General features: G+C 40.6%; 1 protein-coding gene across 12 annotated transcripts in view; it reads right to left on the bottom strand.

Moving 5' to 3' along the window:
- Positions 1–22409, bottom strand: part of kmt2d (lysine (K)-specific methyltransferase 2D) — a 219505-nt gene that overhangs the window by 133976 nt on the left and 63120 nt on the right. For 11 of the 12 annotated variants that reach the window (XM_078201292.1, XM_078201290.1, XM_078201295.1 and 8 more), the window contains 11 exons: positions 19725–19834; positions 18565–18727; positions 14876–15047; positions 13807–13921; positions 12284–12471; positions 11422–11573; positions 8111–8218; positions 4986–6097; positions 2960–3073; positions 2314–2421; positions 574–678 (listed from right to left, as the gene is read on the bottom strand). In XM_078201292.1, coding sequence (XP_078057418.1) covers positions 574–678; positions 2314–2421; positions 2960–3073; positions 4986–6097; positions 8111–8218; positions 11422–11573; positions 12284–12471; positions 13807–13921; positions 14876–15047; positions 18565–18727; positions 19725–19834 — 2447 coding nt within the window. The remainder of the gene's footprint in view (positions 1–573; positions 679–2313; positions 2422–2959; positions 3074–4985; positions 6098–8110; positions 8219–11421; positions 11574–12283; positions 12472–13806; positions 13922–14875; positions 15048–18564; positions 18728–19724; positions 19835–22409) is intronic. The other variant, XM_078201299.1, reaches the window with a different exon arrangement.

Genomic DNA, 22409 nt, shown 5'->3' with positions numbered 1-22409 from the left:
TTTAGCAAACATGTATGCAGAACTCTGCTATTGTGTTAAACTATACAGAAAAGTGTTGGATGCTGGCGCTTCATTCCCTCACATCAGATGAACAAATTCATGTAGTTTTAAAAAATACAAATAACTTGTCTATTGTACTCGCGCCAAGGTTTAATAAATCGAGAAAGATATAGCTTGTTTCTTAAAATACTCAATGTATCCCACAGCTGCTGTTGAAGGTTTGCATTTTTGTCCTTTTGGTTTTTAAGGACTTCACAAAATATGTAAAATTCTCTGACCGAGAAGACAGATGGTTCATCTTTCACAGACCTTTGCTATTGTTGTTCCACTGCTTGTCACAAGTCAACAGGAAGTGTAGTTGCAATCTATGTCTTGCCTGTTGGTTCTCCTTTTCTTCCTTTGGGGAAGCATTTGACATCAGTGGTGAACCACTGTTCTATTGTGCAGTGTAACAGATCTGCTGCACAAAACCAGCACGTCTGCATTCATCCATCATAAGCGTCTAATAATAGGATCTTTACACATTTGACTTTCACCTCACTTTCCTATCCTAAGAGTTTATCTCCTCCATACCTTACTATTGACACAATAGGGGTGGTAGCACTGTCCACACTGTGAACAGGCTAACAGCTGTCCCTCTACCCCTCGTCCAAAGCTCCCACACACCACACACATATCCTGAAAAACAAAAAGCACAGCATACGTTATTCTTGAATATTTCTTGTTAATATGTAGACTAGTGTTAATTCTGTAAATACATTTTATGAGATGTCCTCTGCTATTTAACCCAAATATCTCACATCAAATAGTGTAATTCTTCAATATTTGAGTGGGATTAAAGTTATGAACAGCAACAGCACAACTGTATGTTAACTTAATACATATGAATAGAATATATCATGTGGCATGTGGGATTCAATGAAAAATGCAAATCTGGAAGCACAAGTATTGGAAAATCTTGCAGTCAGCCCAAGATTCCAAAACACATTACAACTACATCATATCAACAAAAACATAGCATGTGTGTTCCCCACAGCAACTGTTTTTTCCCCCCCCGAGAAAAGAAGCCAGTCGTCTGACATGCATGGAAAATCATCAGGCAATGAGCCAGCTGTCCGGTTGTTAGGACACTGGCTTCTAAGGTTATCTGGAAAAGTGGGAAGATTTTCATTCAGCAATGACAATGCTAATGTGCCAGGTTAACTTAAAAAATAAAGGTGTTGTGGACAATTTGCTACATGCCAACAATTTCAGTTTCCCAAACGGTCAAGTCAAATGCCATTTGCCAGGTGTCCATGGCACCAATTGTTTAACCAAACCTTTGAGCGAAATCTTGGTACCAATACATGGGTCACTGGATGCCCAGCAGTCTAAACCATAAAGGAACACTATTGAAACAAGTTTTTTTTATACCACATGCTTAGCCTGTATTGGAATGATACTGTCACTGGAAAAATATGGGAAGAATTGATTGTCAGCACAGTTCCCAAGAACTATGTGCAAGGTATTGCTGGCATCCACCAAATCGCTCAAGTTTCTGAATCAACAATTAGGACAGGTACCATTTGCTTCTTGGAATCAATATCTTATCCCCTTGAACAAAGTAAGGCGATTATACCCTTAGGGAGCATCCACTACCATCATGACACTAGTTAGGCCATTATTCAAGATTTTGAACTGAATACATAAGAACCCTTGGAAAGTCTATTATTAACACAACCTGAAGTCTCACTTTGTTGAAACTAAATTATCAGCTACATGGGTGTTGAGTATCTGCTTTACTGCCCAAGTGTCAACTTATCCTGTTGAATTAAGAACACAGAACCTATGAAAAATTAAAAAACAACCAACTTAAAAGTAAAAGTAAATTTATGAGTCACAAGTAGGCTTACATTCACACTGCAATGAAGTTACTGTGAAAATCCCCCAGTCGCCACACTCCGGCGCCTGTTCGGGTACACTGAGGGAGAATTTAGCATGGCCAATGCACCTAACCAGCACGTCTTTCAGACTGTGGGAGGAAACTGGAGCATCCAGAGGAAACCCACGCAGACACGGGGAGAACATGCAAACTCCACACAGACAGTGACCCAAGCCGGGAATCGAACCCGGATCCCTGGCACTGTGAGGCAGCAGTGCTAACCACTGTGCCGCCCCAACTGCATGTTAGATGGTTTATTCAAAAGTCCCAGGTAAACTCTGCATTATCTGAAGTATGCATAATAAGAGTGCCAATAATTAGGAGTCCATTGCATCTACAGCTCACTCTAGATCAATGTATAATTTAATAATCATGAGAATGAGATATCCTACCTGCAGGAGGATAAATTTGTCTTCAGTGGAGAAGAGAACCACTGTGTTGTGCATTGTATCATCATCGTCGTCATCATCTTTACTTGGAGATGTATCTACTCCTGTAGACTAAGACAGGAAAAGGATAGTTTAGCACTGGAAAATCAGAGAGAGTAAACATTTAAACCAGTTCATTTTTAATGATTTCCTGTTAAGTGCCTTCTCAAGTGACAAATTGGTTTGAGAAAAATACGATTTCTCTTCGGATTTGAGGGCACAAGAATTCCCATTCTTTGATCACTAACGATCAGGACCAGAGAAGTGTGCACACCATATCTGTGACACCAGCATGTACAATGTATGCCACAAGTGCCACACTGACGTCATGGAAGCAATGCATGCACACTCTGGCTCGATTTTCCAAGTATTTCACTTTCAATAAGCATATTTTTTGAATGAATCAAAGAAGATTTGGAAAAGAAAATCACTACATTGGGAAAATGTGGTCACAAACAAGCATCATGCACTTGTGTGGCACAAATACTAACCCTTCCTGATCCGGAACAACTATGGGACAATTACAAAAAAATTCACGAGTGATTAATAGGCTACATTTGTTCCCCAAAATAACCCATCTACTCTGTTACCCAAACCATTTCATTCTTACCCCTAGAGACTCCAAGATTCCAGATACAGACTTCAAACGTGATCGTCCTCGTCCTCGCCCAACATGTCCACCACCACGAGGTCGTTTTTTACCTGGAAAACTGTTGCAGCGGCCCTGTTGAAGCACAATATCCAAAAAGTTTGAAATGTCATTAGGAAAATAACATTTTTAAGTTTGATTACCTATGTATTCTGAGTATATTGGATAGTACCGTCAAACTCGGAGGGGAGGAATAAAAGGGAATTACAGACAGTCCCTTCTTCCTCAAAATAGCCTTAAACCAAATGATCTCTCCCCTGCATTGCTGCTCTGGGCCTTCACATCCAGAATATACATGGCTGATAGCAGCAGCAACTGTTAGTCACTTAATATTGGTTTGGCATGCTTTGATGTCTATGGAAAAATGTGTACAATAGCCAAATTAATTTGAAAACTTGAATTTATATATTTATAATCAAGTTTCTCAGGTACATATCAAAGCACTTCATATATAATGACTTTGAAATTCACAAGCTTACCTCAGAAAACAGAGCATGAATTCTGAACAGAGAAAAAATCTACAAGATGAAGACTAGTGGCTCAACCAATACTGCATTTTTGACGAGCACTTTTTTCTACCGAACATCATCTCTTGATCCCTCCACTGTCTGTTGTCAGAGTTTAGTCAACGTACATGTGAAAGATGATGCTATGCCTGAGAAGCAGTATATAGCTGACATGAACAGGGGTTCCAAATGGTGCAGTGGCATGAAAAGAAACCATAAGTGGAAATGTTCTGCTTAGAATCAAATGTGAACAGAATGGGCGGCACAGTGGTTAGCACTGCTGCCTCACAACACCAGGGACCCGGGTTCAATTCCGACCTCGGTCACTTTCTGTGTGGAGCTTGCACGTTCGCCCCGTGTCTATGTGGGTTTCCTCCGGGTGCTCCGGTTTCCTCCCACAGTCTAAAGATGTGCAGGTTAGGTTGATTGGCCATGCTAAATTGATCCTTCGTGTCAGGGGGCCTAGTAGGGTAAATGTGTGGGGTTATGGGAATAGGGCCTGGGTGGGATTGCGGTCGGCACAGACTCGATGGGCTAAATGGCCTCCTTCTGTACTGTAAGGATTCTATGAGAACCAATGTAAGGCAGTCCCATTGAATTGAATAATGGAGCAGTGGCCATGGAAGATTACAACGTAATTTGTTATGTCCATGGCTAAGAGGTCAACAAAAATGAGGAAAAATAGGTATGATAGATGTCAGCATTGGAGTCAGAGGATTGTGGATTCAAGACCCACTCCAGGGACTTCAGCACAAATTCGAGACTGACATCAGTACAGTACTAAGGGAATGCTACACTGTTTTGCAGTGTGTCTTTTTGTTGAGATATGTAAAAGGCTGCACAGCACGTTTTGAAGAGGTGAGCTTTTTCTTTCCCCCAGTGCACTGGCTAATACTTATCCTTCATCCATGACAAAAAATGTTATCACATTGCTGTTTGTGGAATCTTGCAAATTCATCTATACAAATTGGCCACTATGTCCCCTACATCACAACAGACTACACTTCAAGAAGTCCTACATTGGCTGTAAAGCTCGCTTTTGAAACTTCCCGAGGTCATAAAAGGCACTATATAATTTCAATTCTCCCTTTCCTTCTATAAGACACCACAGTCATAATGGATGTCAGTTCTGACTTTGATTCGGACCATTTTGGCGTCATGGCAGGTATGGAAATTGGAGAGATTCAAACACAAAGCTGTGGGAAAGATGGGGCACAGATTTTGGAGGCAGTATGTTCAAGCAGGGGAAAAGGAGGTTGGAGACGTTGCAGTAGTTTCTAAAGGTGGGTTTTTTGATGAGGTGTGGTCATAGTTGTTTTGAAATGTGGGAGACACCAGGACGGGAAGCTGGCTAACGTATGGGTGGACCCTTGTTCACACAACTTTAATCACATCAATTCATAATTGTTTCACAAAGTGGACCATCTTCCTTCCATTGAACTACCAGCTTAAAGTAAAAACAACCTTTCTTCCTCCCTTACCTGTTTGACGCGAGGCCGACCTGGTGAGAATCGCCGTTTCATTATAGCAGGCTTGCCAGATTCACCCTTCATCATGCCAGGGTCAGCTGGCAGGGAATCTTCAGTCTCTGTTAACCGCAAGTCTGAATTTGACTTTTCAGCCTCTTCTTCCACCCGCGGAGAAATATCATCTGCTGCTGTCATACAAACATCCATGGAGGCCAGGCCTGCATCACGGTCCAAAGTAACTGAATAATCTGGTTCTAAGCAGGTGCTGTTCGAGTCAGTTTGACTTTGATTTGACATTTCCTCCACAATCTCAGATTTAATGAACATGTTACAGACAGGGTCTGTGCTCACAATATCCTGCACCTCCATTTGAGCATCTGGCTCAGTCTTTAGCTTATTTACTGCAGGTACAACCTCCATAGGGGTCACAATATCATTAATTTCCATCTCAACAGGATTATCCCTGGTCTCCATCCCATCTGAGACTGAATCAGAAACGCCACCTCTTTCCGTGAAACCACAAGTAGAGTCAGCAGGAATGTCACAGAGTTCAGTTTTGTCTGTTTGGATTTTGTCAGTCTCCTGCTTGATCAAAACAGAGGGGGCACAGTCTAACTGTGCTTCAGCAGAATTACTGGCAGAGTCCATCAGGTCAGAGTCTGTGACAAGTTGACTGGTTTTTGACTCCCCCAAAGTGGAATTAGTGGGACTAACGCCCATCTCTGCAGGAACACTAGTCTCTACCTGGTCTAACACAGAAACTGAGCTCTCCATTTTCATTTCCTTCTCCTTTATAAAATCCTCCAGTTGGTCTGCTGTATCCAAACTAAAATTTTTTGGTAATTCTTTTTCTGCAGAGAAAGACTCCACTGAACCTTTAATGCTCTCAGAATGTGAAGCACCTGCCTCGGTTTCCGAGGTCGGATGAACCTCTGTGTTTTGGGAAGAATGGAATCCCTCATCAGGTTTCTCATGTTCAAATTCTTTCACTGCAGTTAAGTCTTCAACTCCATTTTCCTCAGAAGAATCATGAGATCGAGATTCTACCTGCTCCTTGGTGTCAACTTCTGATGTTTGTTGTTTTTGAATTTCTGTTTCGATGCTACCGCTAGTATTAATGGAATCTATCAAAACAAAAATCATTCCACCATTAGCCTTCTATCACCTGCCTGTACAACCATTTTTTCTAGTCCTCTATCGGATGCATAATACATTTGGGAAAAATAGCAATGGCAAATTTCTCAACACAAAAACACAATTTAAGATTGAGGAATAAAGGAGACAAAATTGAAATCATTGTAGTCTCAGAACACATTGTAATATAGTTACTAACTGTCTTCCAGAGTTACAAGTGTGCAAGCTGGCCCAGCGCAAAGAACATTTCACAGTATTTGAAGGCTTCACTTACAATGCTCCCTCCTGCCACTTCAGTGGAGGCACAGCTGTGACTTTTAAACAATTCTTAGTTAGCTCCCATGGTTTTTAAGTTTTTTTCTGTCTGCCTCACCCATGGCAGTGAATTGTAGAATCAAACTCCATTTGAGCTCACAGTCCAAGCTGACACTCCAATGCAGTATAAAGGGAATTTCCTACTTCATGGCTGACAGGAAGTCAGGAGCAGCAGTGGTCCAGAAGCCATTTGGGAGCAGGGGCAGGCACTGAGGTATTAACATTGAAAAGTATTGGGTAGGGCGGCCAGTGGGGCCTGCCAACAGACCAGATTTTTAAGAGAGAGAGCAGTGGGAGCCCATATCATCAGGTTGCTAAAATACATCTGCAATGGCAGAGATAAAACTGTGGCAGAAACCACAGCACCACACAGTAATAGAGCTGTTACAGGCAAGGCATAATATATATACTGGAAATCCTAATAGTGCTATCGGTGTTACATGGAAATGTAAAACAGTGTTGACATTTAACCACTGAAGGTTCCATGAAGAAATTTTTTTGTTGAAGTTTTCAGTGCAGCAAATGCAGAATTTTAATATTTCCACTCTTATTTCTCTCAGCAACTAGGATGCATCCAATGCAGACTAGGGTGACTTTACCTTTTAAGTATCTCTATTTTTATCTCTGTTCTACCTCCTCCTCTTCCTTTGCTGTGACATTGGCAGCATCTTCTTTTGTCAACACAAATGCAAAGGACACATTTAGTACTTCCTCTGTACTCTGTCTCAAGATTTCCATTTTGGTCCCTAATCGGCGCATTCTTTCTTTGTCTATTTATAGATTTCTAAAATACTTTAGCATGCCCTTTGATGTTACCAACTATTATTTTCTCACTTTATCCCTCATGCTCTTTTTCCAGTTCATAGAATCCCTACAGTGTAGGAGGCCATTCAGCCCATCAAGTCTGCACCGAATCTCCGAGCATCTTACCCACCCCCGCTCTATCCCCTTAATCCCACACATTTACCCCGCTCATCCATCTAACCTACACATCTTTGGATCTTCATCTCAGCACTTTCAGTATTCTGTTTGATTGACGACTGCATTGTGAACCTGGCATTCATCATAAGCTCTCTTGGTCTGTTTAATTTTAATTGCAATTTCTTTAGTCATTGGGGAAGCATTCTCTCCTGAGAGCAGAAAAGTCACATTCAACCACTAATTTCAGATCTATTTTATGAAGTATCTATATTTTTATATTTTGCTAATTCAGCACAGAAATAGGACTATCTTCCAACCAAATATTATCCTCATTCTTCGCCCCTCTCACCTACTCCTCAGAGTTAACTCCTGCTCGGGTGTGGTTTCCACAGCACTGGTCTGAACAGTGAACATCAGCAGGTTTTACAACTGCAGCAGGGACATTGCAGACAAGCTGGGCCCCATTTAGGGTCACATTCCAGCTTGTTCTCTCACTGCCACTGATCAGTATTCTGGAATTTCTTACCCAACGCTATGAAAGTGTAATCACAACAAGGATTGCAACAGTTTACAAAAGAAAAGATAAAATGGACATTTCGACCATAAAATTTTGAAACTATTTATCTTTTCTAAATGGAAATAATTCACTTGCACAGATGATTTTGGTGCTATTAGAAAATTAAAGGATACCAAAAATTAATAGGTTGTTGCAAGTCCAAGCCATATCTCAAAGCTGATAAACAGCCCCAGTTTAAAAAATTTCTCACCCTCCTGTTTGCGAAATGAGTCTCCAGCAACACACTCACTCATTGGTTGTTCTTCAGGTTCCATGGCTTTTCTCTGCCTTTCAGTCCATTCAGTTTCTTTTATTTGCTCTGCACAACAGGAAGTAGCATTTTTTTGTTATCTAAAGAATTTCATTTTAAAATATCCTCAGAGGCTTCAGCAGCAGTCAACTGTTCTTAGATTTAGACACTATTAACATAATGGTGCAACTCATTAAAGCATGGATTTGCAATGCCATAAATTTTGATGGACACAAGTTCGATCCTTATCACTAATTTCCTGATCTCAACAACACTACTGGAGAGGCCATGCTGAACTCATTTTATGACCTCTGTTGTATGCCTCATATTTGCCATCTAAGAATGGTCCGAAAAGCAGACTACATCCAGGATGAAGAGATTTTTCCTTCACAAAAATGAAACTATCCTCCATCTACTTCAATACCCGTTGAAGTCAGGAATTTTCTCTCATGTAATAGGAAATTTTAAGTGGTCATGAATGATAACTAGATATCAGTGCACAACAATAACTTTCACAAGTTATAACAAAGCTTTTGTTTTGGTATGTAAAACTTCTATTTTGGAGCCTGAAGTACCAGCAGGCCAAATGGGAAGCAGAGACATAAGGAATGACCCACTCAATCATTTTTGCAAACCTTAACAGGGCTGTAAGAGGCTGCAATGCATAACAGACAGAATAATCAGGGTCAGCAACTGCAATCAGGACAGAACGACAGCTAGGTAACGCACACTGTGCTAGAGGGCCACAAAGTAGCAGATGGTCCACATCATGACATCAACTGTTTATGCAATATAAGGGTTTGGCACATAAGGTTGTGAGACTAAGTAGCACCATCCACACACTGATGCAAGAGAAGACACGACCCACACATCGGGGTCAGTCTAGTGTTTGACAGAGCTGTTCGCGCAAGCAAGTGTGGATACAGCTCCTAGCTTGAACTCTTTACTGTATGTGTATATTTACACTAACTTCATTAAGGCCTACCGAATGGTATCCAACACCCAACATGGTGGCATCTCTTGGAAAAAGGCAGAACCTGAGAAGCTGAAGCAGAAACTCAAAAGTTGGAAAATTAAAGGAGCAGCTTTCTGACCTGACCAAAAGCACCTGAAGTGAGGACACAGAGGAAGACTGCCTGTGAGAAGTTCCATAGCAGAATTGAAGACAGACGGCAGAAGGGAAAAAAGCGCCACTTTCCAGCTGACAATTCCAGATATTGCATGGAGATCAGTTTGAATACCCATGGAGTGCAGAGTCAAAGATCGAGCAGTGTTGACCAAAAAACATTCTTGGCCAGAACTTGTTTAAAAATGTTGTCGGCCTTTTAAAAGTCAGAGCAGCCAGTTTCTGAAAGCAACGTGGCCTGCTGGATTCCCAAGTCGGCACGTGGAGTCCGAGCTCACTTCAAGGGAGAAAAATTAATAAATTTGGAAGAATCACGACTAAAGAATCAGCTTGAAAGACCAGGATTTCACACTTTCCTGACCCTAAAACATAGCATTGAAACAGAGAACCCTTCAGATAATCGATCCAAGTAGTCATTGTTTAAAATTTTTCCAAGGCTGCGCATGTGAGCATTGCAATGGGAACCTGCCAAAAACAACTAATGCAGGTAAACCCTTTGTCTTCAAATGTACAGTGGCACTATCTTGAATTGCAACAACTTCTTAAAGTGTAGGTTCAGCTTTAAAATATTTTAGCCATGGATCAGAAGTCCATTCTTCCAGTTCAACTTGGACTTTTCCCAAGGCCCAGATCAATCTCACAATCAGAGATTTTGGAGAAAATGGTTCCTTAGATATATGACTACTTTAGGTCTGGATAAAAAGACAGAGGCTGAACAAGTTTAACACACTGCTTTATTCAGTAGGCCCAACAGCAAACAACATTATTGCTAGACAAGGAATCACCTGCTAAGTTTGAAGCACTAAAATCATTCAATGCTTATTCTAACCTAAGAATTAACACAATCCTTGAAAGGACTAAATTTATATGTTTCCAGCACTCAGGAGAACCTGTCAACTCATTCATTAATGATCTGTACAGAAGGCTATGAATGTGGACACCTAAAATCTGACTTATCGGGGATAGAATAGTTTTTAGCGTCAGATGGCGCACTCTCAGACATGCTTCAAGTGAAGGAAGATGTAACCCTCAAGAAAGCCATTCAGATTGTCAGGCAAAGAGTGATTCAATCCAAGGAATAGAAAAAGAGGATGGAAAGATGCCCGATGCCAGAACAACCTCCAAATCAACAGGGCTTACGTTCAACAAGAGTGTCTAATACTTGTCTGACAGTCATGCAAACGAGATATGGAAGGGTTATAAGGCCTCCGGATCGACTGAACCGATTAACTCAGAGGCTTGAATGAGGGGCGATGGGTAGTAATGACGATGTAAATACAAGGAGTAAACTAGAATAGTTTGGGGAGGTGCAGTAGGAGGCTCTGGCACATATAGGGTTAATGTGGGACTGGATACAGTACCCCTAAGCAATGATGCATGAAAACACATGACCTGTACCTAGGGGGTCAGTTTAGTGTTGGACAGAGCTGTGTGCACAAGCAAACATGGAGCTCCTAGTTTGAACCCTTTACTGTAGATATGCGCATAGTTCTTGTCATCAAATATAGTTAACCTGCTTAAGACCAGCTGAATTGCATTCAACACCCTACAACAGTTTATATATTAAATTATTAAATGTTTATATTCTAAATGACGACTCAAAAGGGTTACTCAGCGATATTGGAGAACACAGCAAGTGCACAACCTACTTAAGAATGTGGGTTAGCTTGTTAAAACAAAAATAAAAGTGAGAACAGTGTGCCAACTATTTTAGCAATTTAGTTCTTATTCAAGAGAACAGACATCACAAGTATGGTACAACTCCTTGATTATAGCTGTGTTCACACTTTCGCTAAATGCCATAGGACCAAACTTTGCCCAGTGACTGCACGATGAAGGACTAAAAATGTTGTTTTATTATAACTCTAGTTGTCATTTCCAATCAAATTGTATGTGCATTCAGGATAACATGGCACTGCATTAAATGTCACAAAATTCCAGCTCATTCAGATGGTACTATTAGCCAAAGTTAAAAATCACTTTATTACGACAATAGGCCAGAAGCCTGCAGTGTAGCAAGATTTGGATAACCAAATTAAATGTGCACCGAGTACTTTATGACTTAATCTGCAAGAACATTTTCACTGCTGCCAAGTCAGTGCCAAACAATTTTCATAAACAACCAAATATATCTATCAATCCATACCTGATTCCACTGACCGTAGTTTTAATCGCATCTCATCACCGTGCTCAGGAGCTGAAAGGCCTGAGTTTTGTGATGAGTTTTTACACATTGTACACGTGTATTGTTGCCCTGATAAATGGAGAGGTGAAGGACCACAGTCTGCATGGATCCACCTGAGAATAAAGAATACAACAAGCCAATGAAAAGTGACTTTCCAACATAGAGCTTAAAATTGATGAGATGGAGTAGAGAATAGAAATACTGGAAATATTAAAATGAAAATTCACTCCAACACTTGGAATTCCTGTTAGCATAACACAATATGTAAACATCAGGTTCTTCCCAAAAGGGAGTGTGGAGAAAAGCAGAGGAAGAGTCACCCAAGACTGATTTGCACACACTATCTAGAACTAGCTGAGGGAGCAGATTGCCTATTAAGCAGGTATTGTGAAGAAAACTATTGGGGGGAGGGGACTTAAATAGAGCAAATGTTTTCACTAAAACTTATTTGAAGAGCAAGAGAGCATGTTCATATAGAATGCAAAAAAGTTGACTTTAAAGGAGGTCAATCTGCAACATAACAACTGGCATCGACCAGCTGGACCACATGGGCTGCTTCTGTGCAGTAAATTCTATGGTATCCTATTCAAGACTTGCAGAAAAGTATTGAATTTCACCCACATTGGTTTAGGTTCCATGCGCATTACTAGTAACAAATCAGCAGGGGGTGGGCGGTACTTGAGAGAAATAACAGAAGACCAATTAACTTCCATGTACACACCATGGTATGATTTACTATGGACGCAGTCGACCATGATGGTTGCTGCTAACAGAACACCTTTTCCAGACCTGATAAATCATCACAATGGCAGAAGTCACTTACCTTTGGCAGATATGGCAGTTTAATGTATCATCTGTTTGTCCATTTGTTTTACCACATATTGTGCACATGGGATTGTCCCTGTTCCTTTGCCAGTAACATTTCTCACACACTGAATAGTTCTGATGCCATTGCGCATTTGGATGCTTCCCTGCAGACCTTGAACCACAATCACTACACACACGACAGTTCTGTAGAAAGAAATTAAACGTGAGACTGCCCTGCAAAGCATCTTGGAGATGTCAAATTAAGTCTTCTATCCACTTGATACTTCAACAGCTACCAGAGCAGCTTCATAGATATTAGAAAATTAACGGAACATTTCTACAAACTTGCACTGAAAACTTAACCCAGCATAGGACTCTTAGATTTTGCATGGTTGTGTCTCAAGTTTCAGATTGAAACAGAAATCACAAATCATATCAACCAGTGTCATTCCCATCCATGTACAATATGGCAGCAAGTCACTGAGCACAAATTCTTAACTTAGAAAGTAGGGGATTCTTAAAAAGTTTTAAAATCATCTTCCTTTTCTGTTCTTTCCCTTTCTCGGTCTTCTCGCACTATGTCCCATTCCTTAACCGCAAGACCCAAGAATAAGTGGACTATTACCAAAACAGAGGGTTGTTTTCCTTTGCTCACCTGGCGCACTTCATTAAGTTATTAACAAACAAGGAAAACGTCATAATCCTCATGATTAGTCAGTTGTTTTGATAGGAGGTGGCGACAAGTCTTAGATGATGCGCATAGAAATAAACTAGTCTGCACAAGGTCAGATAAAAGAACAAATGGACAAGCAGGGCAGGTAAGGAGGAAGGGAACTTTTATAACAACCTTGAGCTAGTCAAAAAGAGGAAGAAAACAAAACCCCAAAAAAGTAATCTAATTTTTTTTGCTCATTCAATCCTTGCATGTAAATGAATTATCCAATAGTAATACAGAAAAAAATGTGAATATTCTATGACAAAGTTGAGATCAGCTTGGAGATCAGAAGCACCATCTTGAGCGGTCATGGCAGCAAATGCTTTACAAAAGCACGATGAGTGGGGAAAGATTGACTCATGGTCTCATTATGATATCAAACTGTTGGTCTTAATCTTTTGCTCTTCTCCCCACCTCAGCAAATTATGGACAATAAATCTGTGGTTGATCGGCAATAACTTTATGAAAATAAGCATGTGAAAAGAATTGGTGAAACAAATGAAGCTGAAGGATCGAAACCCTAACTGATCAAAAACATTCACAACAACATATACTACAACTTCACCAACATAATTTTAACCTTCAACTGAAAAAGTAATGAAGCACATCCCAAACTTCGTAATGGTCAAATGCAAGTGAACCTACTAGAGAAAGATTTGCAAACTCTCATCCATCCGGATGGAATTTGTTGTACACAAAAAATGTTTACACACATGGCTTTTGAGTATCATTCACAGGTGTGTCAAACATGTGCAAACCACGAATGTCATCTATATCTGATGCCGAATGACATTGATAGAACACACACACATACAAGCACCCACCTTGCATTTCCAGCTATCAGTAGGCAGTGACTCCATTGCTGGTTTCAAACAAAATGTGTGATAGCCCTTGTCACATGCATCACACACAAGCATCATTGTGTCTGCACCAGGCTGCCTGCATGGAATTCAATAGGAGACATTACAACCTCGCCTGCACAAATCAGAGAATAGTACAGTACAGAATGAGGCCACTCAGTCCACTGAGTCTGCCCTGGCTCTCGCGAAGAACAATCCAGTTAATCCCAGTCCCCTGTTCTTTCCCCATATCCATGAAATTCTTACCTCCTTCAAATATTTATCCAATTCCTTTTTGAAGGCTGCTATCAAGTCCACACCCCCCACCCTATCAGGCAGTGCATTTCAAATCCAAACTACTCTTTGCATAAAATGTTTTCCTTCATATCGCCTCTGGTTAAAGAACAAAGAAAATTACAGCACTGGAACAGGCCTTTCGGCCCTCCAAGCGTGCACCGACCATGCTGCCTAACTGAACTAAAACCCCCTACCCTTCCGGGGACCGTATCCCTCTATTCCCATCCTATTCATGTATGTGTCAAGACGTCCCTTAAAAGTCACTGTCGTATCTGCTTCCACTACCTCCCCCGGCATCCACCACCCTCTGTGTAAAAAACTTGCCTCGCACATCTCCTTTAAACCTTGCCCTCACACCTTAAACCTATGCCCCCTAGTAATTGACTCTTCCACCCTGGGAAAAAACTTGTGACTATCCACTCTGTCCATGCTCCTCATTGGTTCTTTTGCCAATTACCTTAAATATAAGCTGTCATTTTTGTGCTAAATGTTTTACAGGTGCATGTTAATAGAAATTTATACAAATTAAAGAGCACACCAACTTTCAATGCATACGTATAAGTTATACAAATGACAGCACAAGATAGCGCAATAAACCGTTTTGAAAGAGAGAACATGGACTACCTGCCTTCATATTTGCATTTTTCTCTGCAACTATTAACATTCTAACAGGTTACACAGATTTTATCTTCAGTCACTCTCTTCGACAATATTGTGCTATTAATGCAATTTCTGCCCATCTGAAACAGTTACAAACCTGCAAGTCTGGCACACTTTACACTCCGGGCACTGCCAACCAGCACGTTTAACTGGCGTCACGACAATTTCCAGACATGCACCATGATAATGCAGTCCACAGCTGGTACAGAAAAGAAGGTCCAGGAGATCCCCTGGAGCGTCACACACACCACAATTTGCTTCATCCTTTGCTAAAATAGAATAAAAACGGGTAATATGTCAACACTTCTGTTATAACAATTTACTGACCAATTTCAAATCAGAGAGATTGGAAACCTGCAGAGTGATCATTTTTAAATACATTTGATTTTTTTTAACTTTAACAGATAAACCAAGTTAGCCCTGTGTTACCCTGCAGGGAGGACTTTGATTACTTTGAACGAAAACATCCAAAACGAGTTGATCACAGACCCTAAACCTAGGTCACAGTACAGAGCTGAAGTCACTGCTCCAGTTAATATTTTCCCAAATGAGGCTCACAACTATTATCCAAGATTTTTAAAATTATATGCAGCAATCACAATTATCAGCTTGATTTAAAATTAAGTCTGTCAGCTGAAAATAAAATTATACCTATTTGGAAGTTAGGACTATTCACAAAAGCACTCCGTGAAAAAACGGCTACATCTAAACAACTCTGATTTATGCATTTATTCCACCTCAGAGCATTTTGATTCTGTCACAAAGGTGTTCTATTTGGATTGGTTCATAAATTGGAATTAGAGGTCGGCTTTTATTATTGGTGCACCAGTTCAACTTTCAACACAAATGAAAGATTTAATTACTACCTGTTACAGTAGCAAAGTAAACCAGACTAGAGTTATATCTAAAATGTATTAAAACAATTAGTCTCAAAATTCCAGAAGTGGTACTGGCGATGTAATAAAATCTAGCAAAACAGAAACAATTAGCAACCTCACTTCTTGCAGAGGGGATTTCCCAGATGTGCAATCCATTGAGCAGTACTCACCCAACCTAGCCCCATGTTCCCTACTCCTCCCAGGTTCCCTACTCCTCCCAGGTTCCACCCTCACCTTGGTTTAATTATCACATCATCCTCTAGCCCAGCTTGAATAGAAAACTGTCCTTTCTCTTTGCTCCCCCTGTACTGGAGATCAAAATGAATATATATCGTGCAATAAAGACAATGTAATAATTTTATGCCAACGAGCAGTATTTAGGGGGCAGCATGGTGGCACAGTGGTTAGCACTGCTGCCTCACAGCGCCAGGGACCCAGGTTCAATTCCAGCCTCAGGTCACTGTGTGTGTGGAGTTTGCACATTCTCCCAGTGTTTGCATGGGTTTCCGCCGGGTGCTCCGGTTTCCTCCCACACTCCAAAGATGTGCGGGTTAGGTGGATTGGCTGTGCTAAATTGCCCCTTAGTGTCAGGGGGACTAGCTTGGGTAAATGCATGGGGTTATGGGGATAGGGCCCGGGTGCGATTGTCGTCGGTGCAAGCTCGATGAGCCGAATGGCCTCCTTCTGCACTGTAGATATTCTAATAATGTGATATGTTTAGTAGGACTTAACAGCATATGGTGGTTTAACTGTATTGAAATGATCCCATGTTGGATTAGAGCAACACTATTTCTCAACCTTAAATTTGAGCTGAATTGCGTTCTCCATTGCTATCCACATGTTCTTTTCAATAAAGCTCAAGCTCATCAATAAAAATAAAAGAAACATTTCAAAGTATTTTACTTCTCCAAGTCAAGATGGTGAAGTTCAGAAATCAGCCTGACAACAGTACTCAATAACTAGGTTGTCTGAAGGCAGAACACATTGGGACAGAAACTGAACTCACATTGAAGCACTGTCCATTTGAAATGGCCAATACACAAAGGCTTGCCAGTTCTCTTACCAACCATCTTGCTAACAAAAGATTTGCACCCTAGATTTGTCTTGTCCATATTAGTATACAGACACTGTGCTGTTGACATAGTTCCAGTGGCCAAACCTCCATATTCAGAATTGCTGCCAGGCTCACTTCACTATTGTCCCATTGCGAAGTTGGAATCAAGATGCAAGCGCAGACCACAATTTTTTATAAACATTAATGACTTATTTTCGCAAGTACCCTGCTATTTATGAAGCACTCTCATATCCACATAAGCGCATCTTACACATTCATTCACTCGCATGCGGCATTAAATAAGCATGAGGAAGGAGGAAATGGAGGGTTGTGTTAATAGCTAGATGGAAGAAGTCTCACAACACCAGGTTAAAGTCCGACAGGTTTATTTGGTGTCATGAACTTTCAGAGCGCTGCTCCTTCATCAGATGAGTGGAGACTTGGGTTCACAAACAGGGCATAGATAGACAAAGACTCAATTGCAAGATAATGGCCTGTGGCTTCCAACCATTATCGTGTAATTGAGTCTTTGTCTATATATGCCCTATTTGTGAACCCAATTCTCCACTCACCTGAAGGAGCAGCACTGCAAAAGCTCGTGACACCAAATAAACCTGTTGGACTTTAACCTGGTGTTGTGAGACTTCTTACTGTGCCCACCCCAGTCCAACGCCGGCATCTCCGCATCAATAACGAGATGAGGAAAGGTGGGAGGAGACTCAAATGGAGCACAGATGACTGATTGTGCAATACAGTTGCAGGCCATTCTGAACAGTTCAGTATAAAGTCCAGTCGGGTAACAGTGCAACAAGAGTTTAAAGTGTGTCCAATGCCATCAAATTAAAACTCACCCTACATTACTCAGTCTAACACACCTCCCAATCCTACCCCAATAAGCACCTGTTGACATTCCTTACCTCAAAGGTCTGTGGCTACCATCTAATCCTCACCCTGACTTGTTTTACCTGTCTACCCTATCTCAGTCCCCTCTCACAAATCTTAGTTCACCTATACCTTTCCTTTCACATCATCATCTCCTGCCACACCTCCCCATTTCCCATCCTTTTGACCTCAATCTTCACCTTCGAATCAACCCGCTCCTTTCACTCACCTCACATTTTATCCCCCCAACCCTCTAACCCTGCTTGGTACGAAAAATTAAAATTGAGCTCGACTGCCAGGACACAAAAGCCATGAGATAGATTAGTAATAAATGCAGACGGGAATGCAAACCCATCTAGATGTTAAGACGTTTAGATGTACATAACTCAAACTGGTAACAGAACAAATGATTCAGTCAAGTTGCGTTTCTTTTTAAGAAAACAAACCATCTCCCCCACCCTTCCATCTTCAAAAATGCTCCAGCTGGCATATGGTTCTACATCTACTGCTCACCTTCCATACCTGCTTAAACAATCACATCTAGAAAGCTTTGCGGGGGAAGGAAGATAACCCAGCTAAACACTAAACCTAACCCTCCAACATCTGCATTCATGCACTTGCTAATAAGAGTCAAATGAACAGCAACCAAAGAATCTTGGTTGATTTTCACCTTCCTGCACCCAGGGTTGCCTTGACCAGTCACAGGTACCTGACACCACTTCCTCCAAGATCAAACCAATAGTGCCAGGGGTCAAACTCGGGTCCTTTTGTACAGCTTAGTTCAGCAACAAACACAGCATCTACCCACAGCTAATGAAGAGCCAGATTCTCACTTTAGATATATAAAAAAAATACACACTCATAAATCCGGAGGAAGAAAAAACTGATGCAAGTATTTGCATTCCCTATTAAGAAGTACAAGTAAGAATTACACCTTTAATACTGAAGATTATTTAAAGCATGTGTAAGTACCTATCTCCACTGCTTTATCAATATGTTCTGGACACAGAAGGGTCAAGGATTTCATTGACTGAAAGGATCCAGATGCTGCTGCGCAGGGAAAGTGGTACGATCTTAAACATCCCTCCATCTGGCACTGGATGGTAGCGCCCAACCGTTTACAATACTCACATTTCTGGTGAAATAAAATATAAATATTACTCTTAAAATGTTATACATTGCTATAAATTATCTTTAGCTTAACATTTAGAAAAACAAAATCAGGCAGATGTGCAGAGCAATGAATAACTAAATTATTAGAGTATTAAGATGGGTACATTTACACAACTGCAGCTTTCAAGAGAAAATGGCAACCTTAGTAGTTTGGCAGCAAAGTCAAATTACAACACTTTTAATGCACCATCATTCAAGCTTGCTGTAGTGCACAATTAAGCAATGGACATTGTTACACGTCAATAGTCCACTGCAATTCTTGCTGTTACCCTTGTGCAATAAAGATTTCATTTCAGATAGCGAAGTTGCCTGACTGCTTTACAACCCACACTTTGGGAACAGGATTTTAAAAATATGGAGTCTGCCTTCCATATCTGCTTAAAGTGGAGAAGTGCCAGCTTCAACCGTTTACTCATCCACAAAACTAAACTGCTCTTAGGATGAAGGAAAAGCAAAAGCAAAACTTTTTGCAGCCCCATTATTGCAACTTATGGAGTGAAAGATGATCAAAGTTACTCCAATTACCTTTGGGCCTCCCTTGACGATCTGGGAATTAGGTGCTGTTTACCAAACTGGAATTTAATGCCGTGCCCCTGCTCCAGCAAACCTACACTTGTATGACAAAGGGTCATCCCAGTTTCCACAAAGCAAGTTGAAATATCAAAAAACAGCTGACACGACAGCTTCTCCTCTCAAACATTACCATGCCTCCACTAGTCAATGGTCAATAGTAACACAATTAAGTATGGTAAACAGCAGAAACAGATTTGTGCCCCAGTAATATTTAGCATATTAGGTGCCTCTTGATCAAGTTATCAGTTAGGATTGCAATCTTCAAAAATTCAGCAAATAATCTTCCAGGAAAATTAATGTTTTGTTAACCAACCCTCTCAAAGAGTTTAAAAGGATAGACTATGTGTTACTCAAAGAACCCAAAGTGATGAAATTTTATCTCTTACCTGTGAGATACCTGAGATTACAGCTTTGTCCACATTGACCAGTTTCTGCCCCTCGCCCTGTTCAACACCAATTGACCAGGCTGCACACCAATGATGAGCCCAGAAATGTCCTGTGGATAAACATATTAAAGATCAGAAACAAAACCTGTTTGTGGGTCAGTGTAAACTTGATGCTTTCCTCGAGGTTCCCGATGTTTCTGATTTTGTAATTGTAATGACAATGACAGTCAGAATTCATCAACATTACAGCTGTGAAACCCCAAGCAACTTCTGGTGCCCGCACATGTGCGGATAAATGCAAGGACCTAAAAGTTACTGGCAGTGATTCCCACTCCTCCACACAATGTGCTGTTGAAGGTGAAAAGATGGAAATCACATGAATTGAAGTGAACTTTCACTTTTTTGTGCACAGTCACATCAAACCCTCGAAAGGAATTACGCATTAATGAATGAGGTGTAACTGGGTTTTCAAACAGCGTACCAAGTTCGCTGAACATCATCTCTGGGCCTGAAAAACTAATGTTATATTTGTGGAATGTCAACTTTCTCCTTTATGATAAAAAAAACTGCACTGCTTTTAAAGAAGGTTAAATTCACAATACTTAAGTTTCTACTTTATTCCCATGTGTATTTCCAAGTCTACTCCACTCTCTACAAAATGGTTTAAAAATGAAAGATAAACAGTACATTTTACTTCTTGTGAAGATTCTTCAGTTTGATTGGCTACTTGACAATATCACTGCTGCTAGACTTCACAGCCTATAGTTGGTGCCAGAATCAAATTAATGATGGGGAAGGTGAAATTCACCGTACAGAGATCACTCAGTCTTTATGGACAGTTTTTGGACTTGTTGATCCATTACCAAATTTAAATTTTGATAATATTTTTGGGAGAATAAAAGCACCAGTGGAAGATCTGGCTACATATTATACTGCTTAGAGAAATAGCCAAATGTGATCTCCAGTGTGTCATGCTAGATGGTTGCAGTGATTAGGCTGGACTGAGTAATGCAGAAAATATTAGTTCTGTTCAGTGCAGCAAATTAACTTATCAAAAACTAAACAGAAGTTTCATTAAAAAACAATGAACTGTTTCGGACGCACCAATTTAAAAAAAAAATACTATGGAGAGAAAAAGGACATCATTGCTTTTTTTCAACTTTTTGTATGTCAGCATCAGACCACACATCTGATTAGATCATTAAGTCAGATGCAGGGCAAAGGTCCTGACACAATAAATGTACCTCAAGCCAAATCTCACAAAGCATTCTTGGTTCACGAGCATACATTTCATTTTTGCCATTTGGTGTTATAATGTAACCAATGGTAACATGCTGAGGGTCAGCTGACCGGTGGGCAGTGCAACCAATGGCAAAATGATATGGTGATCAGCTGACCAGGTATAAATAAAAAGCAGATGGGAATGGTCGGGAGCTTGTACAGCCCAGGATGTGGCCCCAAGTGTTGGAGTATTGAAATTTTATTAAACCTTTTTCTTTGATTTACTTTCTGAAGTCAGTTCTTTTATTGCTTGCAACTGAAGTATCCTCAGATGAACATTTGGTTCAGAATTATGGATACTTTTATCCTGAGAATTCATTGGTACCAGTGTTTGAGCCAGTTAAAACTCATCCAACTGAGACCCTGTGGAAGGAGAAGACTTCTCTCTTGTCTGGGTGAACTTGAAACCCAAGTCATGGGGCAAAACCATTACATTAAGAGATACATTTATAAGTGAGCACAATTCACAGATTGTGCTTTTACTATGGCTTTGTCCCAACACATTCTACATGATTACACTTCAAAAGGTCAGCTGAACAACATTAGTCAAGACTACTCAGGAGGTCATTTGTATACAATAATAAAAGTTGAAATGTTTGCAATGTCATGACTATTTTTGGTAGCTGCATAGCAGTTTCCCCTGACATAAAAGGGAGAAAGAAATACCTGCATTTAGCGCCTGATCTCATACATCTCAAAGCATTTCAATTAAATTCATTACTTTGAAGTGCAGCAAATTATGTAGCAAATGCGACAGCCATTTTGCGCACAGCAACATCCCTGAAATAGCAATGAGATGACTGGCCAGTTATTGATGTTTTGGTGGTGCTGGTTGAGGGAACAATGTTGGCCAAACATCAGGAAGAACCGATTGCTCTTCAAAGAGTGGGAGATGATCTTTAAGTAAGCTGAACCATTGGAATAGGCAGACAAGGCCTACGTCTCATTCAAAAGACAATGGAGCACTCCCTCAGTAGTGTGCTACCACATCACTCTAGATGATGAGCTCAAATTCTGAAATGAACTTTGAACCAAACAAAAGATTCTGATTCAGGAAAGAATGAATTACCAACTGAGCCAGGCTGACATATTGTCACATACCGTAAAGAGGTGTGCTGTTGGATCACACACCAGAAGGTATTGTGATGCCCAAGTGGATAAATGCACCACAATGATGTGTTACAGAGCCAGAGACAAGGAATTCTCACATTTGACATTTAGTCTACAAGAAGTTATCCAAATACAGCCAGTGCTACCAGTCAGGGGCAATGAAAAGGTAAGAAGCAGGAGAAACTAGATATCAAACTTGATTTTTTTTGTTGGGGGAAGGAAACAAGAGGAGGAAAGGTGAAAAATACAATCACCCAACAATTCTGCTCCTGATCACCACAACTCAGATGGAAA

Source organism: Mustelus asterias, chromosome X, assembly GCF_964213995.1.
Source record: "Mustelus asterias chromosome X, sMusAst1.hap1.1, whole genome shotgun sequence".
NCBI classification, from domain to species: Eukaryota; Metazoa; Chordata; class Chondrichthyes; order Carcharhiniformes; family Triakidae; genus Mustelus; species Mustelus asterias.
Note: the sequence above shows the minus strand (reverse complement) of the source record. Positions and strands in the feature narration are given on the sequence as shown.